Genomic DNA, 14,189 nt, shown 5'->3' with positions numbered 1-14,189 from the left:
CACCTAACCAAGGTTTCTGGAAGCCCTCATCCAAAAGGTCAAATGGAATTCCACAGCAGAAACCAAATTCTAATGGTGAAAATTCAAACGCACCTTGGGACAAGCAGTCCCACACTGACAGTGGCTATCTGATGGACCAGGCAGGCTCACCTGTGCTGGCAAATGGAGGTTCCTGATGACAAAGGGATGGAAGTAATTTTCCAGCGGATCCATCCACGCCTTCTCTAATTCCCAGTGCAGACTGCAGAAGGGATCCTCAACATTAAACAAGTGGCTGCTTCTTAACAGATTACCTATGCAAACTCATAATCACCAACCTCACCGATAAGGCTATTTCATATACATTTAAAAAGAATTACATATGTGTATATATGTAAGTGTGGATGTATACAGAGGGGATTTACCTGGTGCTGGGGTAGGTGTTGAACATTGGGAATACTGTAAAATGGCATAGACCCATACAAAATAAATACCTGAAAAAATAATAACCAGGAGTTAAATGAACATAACAGAAAGTAACTTACTGAAATTCTAAGGAAAAATCATCTCTATGGGATAGGACATCCAGGCGAGGGGGATCCTGCAAAAATGTAGGCTGAAAAACTTGAATCCTGGCTTGAAAGCAGCTCAGACTAGATTAAGAAAACAGAAGAAGAAGACTGAGGCTGAAGCAAGGGATCACAGTACACAGGTAGGTGAGGGCAATCCCAAAAGCCATGTGCGCACTTGACTTTGTGGAGTACCAAGTAGCACTGAAGGATTCATGGCATTGGAGGGCCCAGCAGTATGGTGTAAGGATGGACTCTGGAAGAGTGTCACAACAGGAGAGCAGCTGAAGATCACTACTAACATAATCAGGATAAGGCAATGAGTAAGAGAAATACTAATAGTACTAAGGAACACTATGTCTGAGGAACAAGGCAGGCCTGATTCTGGTCGTTAGGCTTGTGAGCAAAACTAAATGTGACCAACCTTGGTTTTGTGAATATCGCAATTTCAAGGAAACCCTCAAAGCAAAAACATTTAATTATTTTTGTTCACATGATCATTTTAGAAAACTTAAACACTGAAAAGCATCAGAAAGTAAATAGCAATGATCTGTAATCTACCAGATACATTTTATTAATGTTTGGTTTTATGAATATCACCTTGACTTCAGGTTTCTGACCTCCAGAACACAGAGAATAGTATATAACTACATATGTATAATACATAATAAATATGTATTTATATATAATACATATTTTATAACCCATGTATTTTTCTCTTTAAAAACGGAACCTTTAGTGGCTGCATAATATTCCCCTTCTGGAGTTATACAATGATTTTGTTAGCAATTTCCCATGTTAGATACAGAGTACCTCTGAATTGTCACTGTCATAAGTCACTCTGCAAAAATCATTCCTATATATATATCATTGATACTGTTTCCTTAGGGTAAATTTCTAAAAATTAAAGTACTAAATCAAAGGGCCTGAACACATTTTGATAGTGTCAGTCCTTTCTGAAAAGCTACACTAATTTATATCACCACTGCTCTGCACAAAAGTACCCACTTTATTGCCTTATCACCAGCACTGAACACGTTTATCTGTAAAGCAAAAATTAATATGAACCTACAAAAATCATAGGAAAGCATCTCCAGAAAAGAGCTTCCACCCCTTCCAAACTACCCATCTGAAAACTAAATGCTACTGGCAACGAAGAAGCCTGCAGATGCACACAAGGGTTTATCAGGGAAATGTTTAAACCACTACTGAAAAAATAACTCAAAAGTGCGCGCCGTACTGGCAGGGGTCATGGAGCATCAGTTGTCACCAAATCCTATTCTACAATTGAAATATATGTTTATTGCATTGAATTGGACTGTTGGACTCGGAATAACAGAGATTCTCAATCTTGGTTAAATTGTATGAAACCATTCTGTACCTTCCTGAAGTCATAATGCAGACTGACTTTAATGCTCAATGAAAATTTGAGGTTGCCTGATACTTACATTACCCTCTCTGTAGCAATTGTAAGAAACAATTTTCTTTACAACCCCAGTATTTTGGCAAAATTAGTAAACACTTTAAAAGAAGGAATGCAAAGTAAAGGTTTGTATGAACCTCTGAAGAACTGACTTTACATGATTTCTGCACATCTTTTTGGTCAATATTTCAACACTTCCATGTTTTTTGCTTCTTTAGTTTTACTGTAAGTACAAGTCAATTCAAAGCAATTTAAGGAGAAATTAACACCAGAGCTTCAATATAATAAAAGGCCTTTTAAAGATGTTTTATAATCGGCCTGAAAAGTACTCAATGACATGGATAAAAGTAGAAATAAAAACCAAATCACATTATTTAATCTAAATTTCTATTTTGAAAATTCAGTGACCAACAAATAAGTTACTTCTAGCTATAAGACAGAAAAGGTCTTCATATATTTGAAAATACTTTAAACTCAAATTATAACTGATTAGCCAAGACAATTATGGATCTATTACTTATATATTAATTTTTATAAAGTCTGATTGCAAAATTAGAGAAATTCGAGGAATCATTTTATCAACTGTAAAACATAAGAAATGGTATGATACTCTAAACATATATAAACAAACCTTGTAAATCTGAGATTTTGACAACTCATTAGTCTTTACAGGACAACTTGCTTAGGGGACACACACGCATAATACATTATACGTGTATTATACACGTATTTAATGTAATAATACATTAAAAGCCAGAAAGCTAAATGTATCATCTCTTACACAACTGCCTAGCCAAATCCTAAAATTATTTTTCCTCAAAGTTTTCAATGCTATCTAAAGTAGAAATATTAATACATGTTCTGCCCAAGTTCTCAAAAACTTCCAACCCTAAAAAGCTGCAAAAATTCTCCTAGATCCTGAACTGTTCATTCTATACAATTAGAACCAAAGAGGCATTTCAGCAATTATTTCAGGGTAAGCATTAGAAACTCTCAAAAGCAGCTAAAATACACTGGTTGATAAAAGGAATTCGTTTCAAAACTAGAAACATAGAAAAAAACAAACCTGGATTCTACAATGTGGAGAAAGCCGAAACCACCCTCATGATCTGTGAAATAAACTATTTTCCCTTAATGACGATTGGACTCATTTTTCCATGTCAGTTCAATGGCCACCAGAAAGTAAAAGAAAACACATTTTTCCTCTCTTGTCATTATGTGTGTGTATATATATATATATATATTGTATATGTGTGTTCTGTTTACCGAGTCCACTGCCAAGGTTTTTTAATGTGTTTAAGAGCAAGTTGCTGATAGGATGGGTGGGCAGGGAAAGGGTCAATGTAGTGATTTTGTGTAATGCCGGGCTCATTAATGGCACTCACCAAATACCCTATTTATTTTAATTGTGGCTTTCAGAGTTAGAAAGAAAAAAACCAAAAAAGAGGTTAAGAGTTTTTCAAGAACAAAATATAAACCAAAAATAGGAAATTAAGGCAAAATTACCTGGATCATTCAGGCCACCTTAGTTTCTTTTCCTCAATTTCTGACATTATAAACCCTCCTCTCTTCACAGTCTTATCTGTCTTGTACACGACATCTCTTGGACAACTTGGATTCTGAAATCTTCCTACCAGTCCCCTTATTTTTTACATAACAAGTGTTTTGCTAAAAATATCGATACTTTCTAGAGCCACATGCCATTCCTACTTGAAAAGGAACACTGTCAGGTAACAGGACAAGTAAGAGGCAGCAACTGTACTGCAATGGTCCGCGATTATACAGCAATTATTACACACAACCTCGCAAGGACAGAGGAGCATCCAGGAACAGGGCAGGCAATCCCTCGGTCCTGGCAGCTGTTAAGATGGGTCAAGCAGAAAAATGTGACTTTTCTATACTTAATTTTAAGTGGGTATGATTTTTAGGACATTGAACCTCTTTTGCTACCTATCAAAAGGAAAAAAAAAAAACTTTTCTCAACTGGGTAAATAAAGATGGTTTGATATAATATTCTAACCCTGAAAAGCAAACAGATTGCATATTTAGCTGAAATAGGAAGATTTCTGAAGCGATAATTATTTTGATATGGTAAGTGAATTAGTTAAATATAGTAATTCCTAAAAAAGCAAATTTAAAAAAGCATTATTTTTAAATTTTTTTAAGTGGTAGGGAAAATAAACAGCAAAGCAGCAAGCTCAAGAAAAAAAGTCAGAACATACCATTCAACTCTCCATTGCTTTGAAAAAAGAAACGCCAGTAGCATTCCTACACTTGTAATTAGAAAACATGCATGTAAACAACTCTTCAAATAGTCTTTTATAATAAAATATAAAATGTCCTCGGGTGAGAAAGCAATTTTTGACTGACTGCAATTCATCTAGGTTTTCACTACCATACAACTAGGTAAGAGAGTAAAATCTCCTATTTTGCACTGTTTGGCATAGTATCGCTCCTCTACCTTCTCCACCTAAATAGTTCCCATTTTCCAAGTGGACAATGTGCAGAGAACTTGTATGTATTAATGAATTCCTCTGCAATTTTGGTTTCACTATCAGAATTGAAGTTTGCACACAACAGTGTTTCAACAATGATCTCAACATCCTAACGCTTTAGAATCCGTTTACCTTCTGTGTTCACCCATATCAGGATGCAATACCTGTGTGAATCTTTTCGGGTCATATTGAGACGTGCACTTTCCTGCATCTGCACACATTCTCAAGTTCCTCTAGAATGTTTAAGAACTCAACTGTGTGGGATGTTAAAAAAGTACGCCAGAAGTAATTTCTTGGACTCCAGATAATGTACCTGCAGAAATAGTCATTTGGTAGGATACCACAAATATCCTACTACTGAATTCTGAAACGTTTGTTCCTGAGTCCGACTCCCCTTCTGACCACATCTACTCAATTTTGTTTCCACCGAAGGAACGCTCCGCAGTCACAAAACTTTCATCGTGAGGACGCACCACCTAAAATGCGTGCTCAGAAGTCAAAGTCCTATGAAAATATCCTCGATGAGCATTTGGTGAATTGCTGCGTTTTTAACCCTCTTATTCTGCTCCCCTCATCTGCACGGCCCTAAATTCGCAAGCGTTCACCGCCCAGGTTCGGGGTCTTTGACTCAGCAGAGAAGAATGTGGCTGATGAGTTATCTATTAATCCAAAACCCTCGGCTAGAAAGATATTTCACCAACAACTTTTAACACGGAAAGGGAGGGGGCAGGGAACAGAGGTATCTTTTAATGAAAACTTTTCCCCGAGTTTCTTCCTTAAACTGCCCCCCCGCTACCCGGAATCCACACACAATTTCCAGCCCCAGCCCTAAGTCCTGACCCTCCGAGTCCCGATCATCTGAGGTCACCCAGGAGTCAGCTCTCGGTTCCACTTTTTAAATCCCGGGCAAACAAAGCTGAGCATTATACTTACAAAAGTCTCCGAAAAGTCCTTAGAGTTACGCAATTTGGGGCCCGCAGACGTGCGTGGACACAAAAGCACACTCTCCCGAGATCCACCCTCCCCGGGCCACACTGCGGGGCTGCGTCCGGGGCACCGGCCATGCCTAAACCTTCCACCGCCGCGCCCTGGGCCCGCGCCCGCGCCCCGCCGGCCGCCCGCACTGGGTCCCGGGTCGCCCCCGCCACTGCACCCAGCCGCCCAGTACCTCTTCCTCCTGAAGGTTGGCCTCGCTCGGGGTGTTCTCCTTCTCGGCTTTGCCGCCGTTGTTCATCTTCCCGGTCCTTCCTCGCCGGGCCGGGCAGGGCTGGGGAGCGGGGCTGGGCGAGGGCGCGCTCGCCCACTGTAGCCTTCCCCGGGCGCCGGGGCTCCCTCGGGCGGGCGCCGCGGGCTGCGGGGCTGGAGCTAGAGCCGGGGCAGTGGCTGTCGGGCTCGGGCTCGGGCTCGGGCTGGGCTGGGGCTCCCGCGGAGAGACTGCGACGGCAGCGGCGGGCGACTCAGGAAGTGCGAGGGAGAGACGGGGCAGGGCGCGGGCCGGGAGCGGGGCACCGAGACAATCGGGCCCCGGGAGGGCGATCTGGATAGGGAGGGCGGGAGCCAGGGGAGGAAGGAAGAAGGAAGGAAAGAAGGAAGGAAGGAAGCAAAGGATGGGGCGAGGACGCGCGTCCCAGGAGTAAGCGCAGAGAGTTGGGGCTGGGGGCTGCAGCCTCTGGAAGGAGGGGACGGGGGTGCCTAGAGAGGAGGAGGAGGAGGAGGAGGAAGAGGAGGAGGAGGAGGAGGAGCGGGGCGGAGAAGCGCGGGCGGCGGCTGGGACGCTGGGACCCGAGAGCCGCTGAGTGCGCGCTCCAAGCAGGCTCTGGGAAGTCCGGGATGGAAGCAGCTCCCTTTCTCTCGTCTTCCTCCCTCCCCTCTCCCCTCCCTCCTCTCCGCGCCTCTCCTCCTCCCTCCGCCCTCCCTGGACGTGGGCTGCCGGCTGCAGCCCGCAGGGACGGGGCGCAGGACGGAGCCCCCCGCGGGAGGAGGGGCCGGCGGCCGGATGGCGCGCGCCGGGGAGGGGCCGCGGGCCGCGGGCGGAAGCGGCGACCCCAGCCCCTGACTCGGCGGCTGGTCGGAGAGCGAGGGCCCGGGAGGCCGAGGGCAGGGGAGGTCGGGTCCCGCCGTTCCCTCGGCCCCCGGGGGCCCCGGCGTCTGCGCGCCCCGGGACTTCGGGGACCCTGCCCCGCCGGGGCCAGGACCGGGAGCTGGGATGTGTGCGACTTTTGTTTGCCGGCTTTTACCAAGGGATTTGCACCCCTGGCCCTAAGCCCACCCTTCCCGAGCCAGACCCGGTTCTTCCCCTGCTGCTTGAATGACAGGATGAGAACTCGAGGGACACCGGGGACAGCCCACTCCGGGCCGGCTTTTTCAGGACAGGGCTTCAAACCCATCTCCAGCGCGGGTCCTGCGACGCGCCCGGAGCCTTCCCCGCTTCGCTTCCTGGGCGTCCCGCGGCCCCCGACTCCTCTCCCAACTCTCACCCGACTGTTCTGGGATTGTTTACCTGGCCTTTCCCTCAACCTTCAGAAAGCTCCTTCCTGGAAGAAAAAAACCACAAACTTAACCTATTTATCTTTTTAATCCCACGGCTATTTAAACGAGCTACCGGGTGTATAGTAGGCACTCAATAAATATTTGTTGGCAAAGTGAATATTCCTCATTGCAGGCAGAGCTCGGGGTCCGCACAGAGCAATTTCAGAGGCTGGAAGCACGCTTGAAGAAGAAAGGGGGCCTGGGCTTTGCACCAACTTCAGGATTGCTTACTTGTTTCCTCGTCCGTTAAATGGGATCAGCTGAATGTGTCTCCTAGCGTTTTCGAGATTATAGGTTGATAGAGCTATGTACAGCACCCGGTATTCATTCTTGCTTCGTTTAGGTTTACAATACATGGAAGCTAACATTATTATTAAGGAAACTTCCATTTTTCCCGGGCCTTAGAAAGCTTTTCCAATACTCGATCGTTTAAGCTTCTGGTTTTTTGGTTTTTTTTTTTAGAAAAATGATGGTCTCACTTTGTTGCCCGGGCTTATCTCGAACTCCTGGCCTCAAGTGATCCTCCCGCTTTTGGCCTCCCAAACTGATGGAATTACCGTCTGGAACCACTGTGTTAAACTCTCAGATTTGACTGCTACAAATGTGTAAATGTGGAACTCCATGTATCAGTGGGTTCTGCCCCACTTCTTATTCCCAGGAATTCTGCGTCCCAGCCTGCTGCTCCTGTCCTGCACCAGTAAGTTTCTAACTACAGTATTTGCTTAACTGTTTCTCCCCACCCCCCAGCAGACATTCTTTATACTAATTTACGTGCTGCTGGGGATAGGGTGGGGGCGGCTGTGGGCGATGCAGATAAGGACCCTCCCTTTAGGGAGTTTAAAGTAGTATGGTGGCTCATACTTGGAATCTCAGCACTTAGGGAGATAGAGGAAAGAGGATTGCTTGAGCCCAGGAGTTCAAGACCTGTCTGGGCAACATAGTTAGACCCTGTTCTCCACAAAGAGGGGAAAAAAAGAAAAGACAAAAAAAAAAAAGTGGTATGGAGCCAAGATACTCTCAGAATCCTCTTTCCGATTATAGAAAGCAAGGAAAATATTTGCTTTAAGGGCATTATGAGAAAAACAGTAGTGATACTTGGATTTACATACTGGGTTTATCTTGGCGGTTTGGAGATTTTGAAACAGGAAGATTTCCATAGGGAAAAGATGTTTTTTAATTGCTGTCATAATGTGATTTCTCTCTAAGTGGAACAAACATGTATCCTGGATGAAAATAAACCAAGTCTATTGAAACTGCAACCCAAGACATTGAGAAGAGACAAGGCTACAGTGAATCTGGAAAGTTTGCACGTGTTTGGATGTATCGATTGCCTTAACTAGGCAGCCCTTTGCACTGCCAGCTTCTCCCTCAATTACATGAGAAACCACGAGGGGGCAATGTCTTCCCAAGCAATATAGGTGAGTGGTGGTCTTAGGACCCCGTCGTGGCCCATGATGCTAGCACTGTGTCTTTGGCCATTCTTGCCTGTCATGGAGCATAGTCCACAGAAGGGCATGGTCTTCTTGGAGCCTGGCATGGGCCCAACAAAAATGACAATGTAGTCAATAGTTCCACTCAGACTTCACTTGGGAGCAGGTGGACTATGTTGTGTGATATCAGGATGCCTGGAGAACCTCTCCTATCCCCACCCAGGGAAGCATGGCTTAATTCCAAATAAAGAATCTGGTTCCTTTGTCTTTAAGCCAAGCCAGGACTTTGTCCATTGTTAAAAGTCAGAAATCTCTGGGATAAGAAACAAAAATAATTTCCAGCCGGGGCACGGTGGCTCATGCCTGTAATCCCAGCACTTTGGGAGGCCGAGGTGGGCTGAACACATGAGGTCAGGAGTTCGAGACCAGCCTAGCTAACATGATGAAACCCCGGTTCTACTAAAAATACAAAAAAATTAGCTGGGTGTGGTGGCACACGCCTATAATAGCAGATAGTCGGGAGGCTGAGGCAGGAGAATTGCTTGCCCAGGAGCAGAGGTTGCAGTGAGCCGAGATTGCGCCATTGCACTCCAGCTTGGGCAACAAGAGTGAAACTCTGTCACAAAAAAACAAAAATAAGTTCCAGGAGAAGATCCTTGTCTGGCTTATTCACTGTTGTATTCCCAGCATCTAGACAGTGCCCAACACATAGGAGGCACTCAGTTATTTTTTAATAAATGAGCATTTTAAGTCTGATGGGTTACTGATTCACAGGCCTGAATGTTATCACTGGATTTTTCCAAGATCCAGCAGGAAGGACTAAATCAGTGGAGATGTCTTAGAACAGGTAGTCACAGCAATGGCATTAGGCAGGGTCTTGGCAGTGTTTTTTTTTTTTTTTTTTTCCTGAGAGTCTCACTCTGTTGCCCAGGCAACATTGTTTAAGAAAATGTCTCACTCAGGTGAGAATTGTTCAAGCAATTCTCCTGCCTCAGCCTCCCCAGTAGCTGGGACTACAGGTGCACACAACCACACCTGGCTAATGTTTTTGTATTTTTAGTAGAGTCATGGTTTCCCCATGTTGGCCAGGCTGGTTGGTACTGAACTCCCAAACTCAGGTGATCCACCCGCCTCAGCCTCCCAAAATGCTGAGATTACAGACATGAGCCTCTGGCCTAGCAGTGGTCTTTAGTCATGATTTTGCAGGGAGGACCCTAGATAGAGACCTTGTGCAGAATGGAACAAATGATAAGGTTTCAAACAGTAAAAGATAAAAGCCCACCGTTGAGGCCAGGTGCAGTGACTCATGCCTGTAATCCTAGCACTTTGGGAGGCCGAGGTGGGCGGATCAGCTGAGGTCAGGAGTTTGAGATCAGCCTGGCCAACATGGTGAAACCCCATTTTTGAAAATACAAAAATTAGCCAGGCCTGGTGGTGGGTGCCTGTAGTCCCAGGTACTCAGGAGGCTGAGGCAGGAGAATCGCTTAAACCCAAGAGGCAGAGATTGTGGTGAGCCAACAAACATCACACCACTGCACTCCAGCCTGGGCAACAGAGCAAAACTCCTGTCTCAAAAAAAAAAAAAAAAAAATCACACCATTGAATGTGACGTATCAGACAATAAAATTGACACTGATGCAGGAATGGCTATACTATATAGTCAGTGGTGAGAGTGACATTCAGGGTGTTTTCAGAAAAACGTATGGGGTTGGGATAATATGTCAGGAAAAGAGAGTTTCCTGCTTTTTGTCCTTTCCATGAAGAATAGAGTTATTTGAAAGAGCAATAATGTATTACCAATAAAACTCAAGGAAAATCTGTAAACAGACTTTTGCTATTTATAAAACTTTGTGATTGAAGGCAAAGAGTTTGAGTTTGGGGGAGGAAAATGTACCTTCAATCAGGGTATAAATGATAATTACAACTTGCTTATGACTTTAAAAAAAGATTCCAAAGTAAGATCTCCTCAGTAGCAATAGTTCCCAGGCATCCTGAGAATTATAAGACAACAAAGGGATTTTTTTTTTTGAGACGGAATTTCACTCTAACCAAGGGATTTTATATCCTGTAATAGTTGTGCTGAAGACCAGAAAAGTCCTCTTTCTCCCCAGCCTAACACTCTACCTACCGTATTGCCTGACCTTCGAGATTACCTTGAAAGGGTAATATTGTACACACACCTGTAGTTTATTACTCACTGTTGTTTCTCTGGCAGTGTTCATTTCGAGGCTTGCCTTAAGAAATCCAAACCTATAATTATGTCTTAAATGTTTGCCTTTGGGAACTGCAGACATTGAAGGTCTATTTTGAGGCGATTTGCATGGCATGAGCTTTGTACCTATGTTAGCTTTGCAGCAGAAAGCTGCAGTATCTACCACGTGTGTTGTGATTGTCTCTTAACCCTTCGGATGAGCCAAAGAAGTTCTTGAGGCCAGAGGGGCTGTATTTTATTGGTTTTTGTCATCCTTGACACCTCTCTCTCCCTCACCCCGTGCGTGTGTACTCACCTCCAGCTCCTCTCCATCTTCCCCTGATTTTTTTATTTATTAATTTATCATTGTGGCAAAAGACACATAACATGAAATTTACCTTCTTCACCACTTTGGGTTTTTTTTTTTTTTTTTTTTTTTTTGACATGGAGTCTTGCTCTGTTGGAGTGCTGGAGTGCAATGGTGCCATCTTGGCTCACCACAACCTCCACCTCCCAGGTTCAAGACATTCTCCTGCTTCAGCCTCTTGAGTAGCTGGAGTACATGGTTTCCTTCAGCCTCTTGAGTACAGGCGTGTGCCACCATGTCTGGCTAATTTTTGTATTTTTAGTAGAGATGAGGTTTCACTCTGTTGGCCAGGCTGGGTTTTTTTTTCTTTTTTTTTAGACATGGGTTTCACTGTATTGCCCAGGCTGGTCTCAGACTCCTGGGTTCAAGTGATCCTCCCACCTCAGCCTCCCAAAGTGCTGAGATTACAGGTATGAGCCACTGCACCCAGCCTACTTGTTTGTTTTAACAGATTTCGTTCTGTTGCCCAAGCTGGAGTACAGTAAGTAGCATGATCATAACTCACTGAAGCCTCGAACTCCTGGGCCCAAGCAATCTTCCTGTCTCAGCTTCCTGAGCAGCTAGGACTGCAGACTCTTGCCACCACACCCGGCTAATTTTTAAATTTTTTTCCCAGGCTGGTCTCAAATTCCTGCCTTCAACCAATCCTCCTGCCTCAGCCTCCCAAAGTGCTGAGATTATAGGCATAAACCATTTCACCTAAGCCTTCCATTTGAACCGTTTTTAAGTGTAGTGTTAAGTATATTCACATGGTTTTGAAACATCTCCCTGATTTTCAGCTCTTAAAGAATTCTGAGGTTCGCTGGTTTCCCTCTGACCATGATCAGAGGCCCACATGGAGGAGAATCCAGGTGTTTGGCTTACGGCCCCAGCTGAGCTCTGCAGACAACCAGTATCAATTTGCCAGCCCTCTGAGTGAACTATATATATATATATATAATCTTGAGAGTGGTTGCTCCAGCCCTAGTTGAGCTGCCACAGCTGATACCATCTGGAACAGAGATGAGCTTTCTGCAACAAACCCTGCCCAAATTGCAAAATTGTTAGCAAAAAAAAGTGTTGTTTTAAGTCACTATGTTTCAGTATGGTTTGTAATACAGCAATATATAACTGAAACATAATTACATACCTAGAAGTGGGGTAATAGAAATCAACAGGGTGATTCCTACTGTAATAGAAACCTAAAACACATGGCAGGGGCTTTGGGATCAGGTGAAGGACGGAAGCTGGAAGGAAGAACCTTGAGTCTGTTATTGAAGAACACTATTAAAGAACAGTGAGCAGGGCTGGGCCTGGTGGCTCACGCCTATAATCCCAGCACTTTGGGAGGAGATCAGGAATTCGAGAACAGCCTGGTCAACACGGTGAAACCCTGTCTCTACTAAAAATACAACAATTAGCCAGGCATAGTGATGCGTGCCTGTAATCCTAGCTACTCGGGAGGCTGAGGCAGGAGAACTGCTTGAACCCAGGAGGCGGAGGTTGCAGTGAGCTGAGATCCACCACTGCACTCCAGCCTGGGCGACAGAGAGAGACTCAGTCTCAAAATAAATAAAATAAAATAAAATAAAATAAAGAACATTGAGGATACTGTTATTGCAGGCTGGAGAAAAGGGGGATTGATTTAGGTATTGGAAGAACAATTAGCTAAACTAGTCTGCAGTTATGTGAAAGCTAGAGAAGGTACCTAGTGAACATGTGGATCTGGCTATGGAGATTTCCAGATAGAATGGTGAAAGGGCGGAATGGTTCCTTTCGTACGCCTATGATACAGTACCAGAGAAGTGCAGTGAACTAAAAAAGAAACTGTTCCATTTTTCATCAGGATTTAGAAGAAGCAATAAAGAAACCAGGACTTGCAGGATTTGAAATAAAACTACTTTTCATTCCTAGTTCTCCAGAGGACAAAACTCTCAATAAGAACTGGCCTAGGGGCAAAAGTCAAATCCCAGGTACTATCAGGAAAACATAGTCATAAGTAAAGTTCAAGACAAGGACAGGTGCAGCAGCTCACAACTGCAATCCCAGTGCTTTGGGAAACCAAGGTGGGAGGATTACTTGAGGCCAAGAGTTTGAGATCAACTTGGGCAACACAGCAAGACTCCAAGACTCCTTCTCTGCAAAAGAAAGAAAAAAAAAAAAAAAACAAAAGAAAGAAAAAAACAATTTTGAGACAGAATCTCGTTCTGTCACCTGGCTGGAGTACAGTGGCATGATCATGGCTTACTAAAACCTCTGTCTCCTGGGTTCGAGCAATTCTCATGCCTCAGCCTCCAAGGTAGCTGGGATTACAGGTACACACCACCATGCTCAGCTAACTTTTGTATTTTTAGTAAAGATGGGGTTTCACCATGTTGACCAGGCTGGTCTCGAACTCCTGGCCTTAAGTGATCTGCCACCACGCCCGGCCTCTGCAAAAAATTTAAAAATTAGCTGAACATAGTGGCACATGCCTATAATCCCAGCTATTTCAGAGGTTGAGGCAGGAAGATCACTTGAGCCCAGGAGTTTGAGGTTACAGTGAATTATGATCATGCCACTGCACTACAGCCTGGGCAACAGAGTAAGAACCTGACTCTTAAAAAAAAAAAAAGAAAAAGATGGCCGGTCGTGGTGGCTCACGCCTGTAATCCCAGCACTTTGGGAGGCTGAGGCAGGCAGATCACAAAGTCAGTAGATCAAGACCATCCTGGCTAACACAGTGAAACCCCGTCTTTACTAAAAAAACTACAAAACAAGAAATTAGCTAGACGTGGTGGCGGGCACCTGTAGTCCCAGCTACTCAGGAGGCTGAGGCAGGAGAATGGCATGAACCCGGGAGGCAGAGCTTGCAGTGAGCCGAGATTGCGCCACTGCACTCCAGACTGGGAGACAGAACAAGATTCCGTCTCAAAAAAATTAATTAATTAATTAATTAATTAAAAAAAAAAAAAAGGATGTAACTAGAAGACACTGGGTAGGCAGCCTCTACAATGGGCCCCAATGATCCCTACCTCCTGGTATTCAAACCCTCCATAATCCCTTCCTCAGTGTGGGCTGGACTTTGCAACTTGCTCTTAAGGAATACAGCATGGCAAAAGTGTTGGATAGCACCTCCAAGATTAGATTTTAAAAAAGACGATGGCTCATGTCTTACATGCTCTCTCTTGCTTTCTCACTTGCTGCCTTCGACCTGCTGTATGGAGACACTCATGTGGCAAGGAAGG

General features: G+C 44.4%; 1 protein-coding gene across 2 annotated transcripts in view; it reads right to left on the bottom strand.

The window, feature by feature from the left end:
* The window catches only part of RBPMS (RNA binding protein, mRNA processing factor), a 165,085-nt gene extending 158,767 nt beyond the window's left edge, over positions 1–6,318 (bottom strand). The window contains exon 1 of one of the 2 annotated variants that reach the window (XM_023214622.2): positions 5,635–6,318. In XM_023214622.2, coding sequence (XP_023070390.1) covers positions 5,635–5,700 — 66 coding nt within the window. In that variant the 5' untranslated portion in view covers positions 5,701–6,318. The remainder of the gene's footprint in view (positions 1–5,634) is intronic. The other variant, XM_023214620.2, reaches the window with a different exon arrangement.
* Between the last annotated feature and the right edge of the window lie 7,871 nt (positions 6,319–14,189).

This window comes from Piliocolobus tephrosceles, chromosome 7 (assembly GCF_002776525.5).
Source record: "Piliocolobus tephrosceles isolate RC106 chromosome 7, ASM277652v3, whole genome shotgun sequence".
NCBI classification, from domain to species: domain Eukaryota; kingdom Metazoa; phylum Chordata; class Mammalia; order Primates; family Cercopithecidae; genus Piliocolobus; species Piliocolobus tephrosceles.
Note: the sequence above shows the minus strand (reverse complement) of the source record. Positions and strands in the feature narration are given on the sequence as shown.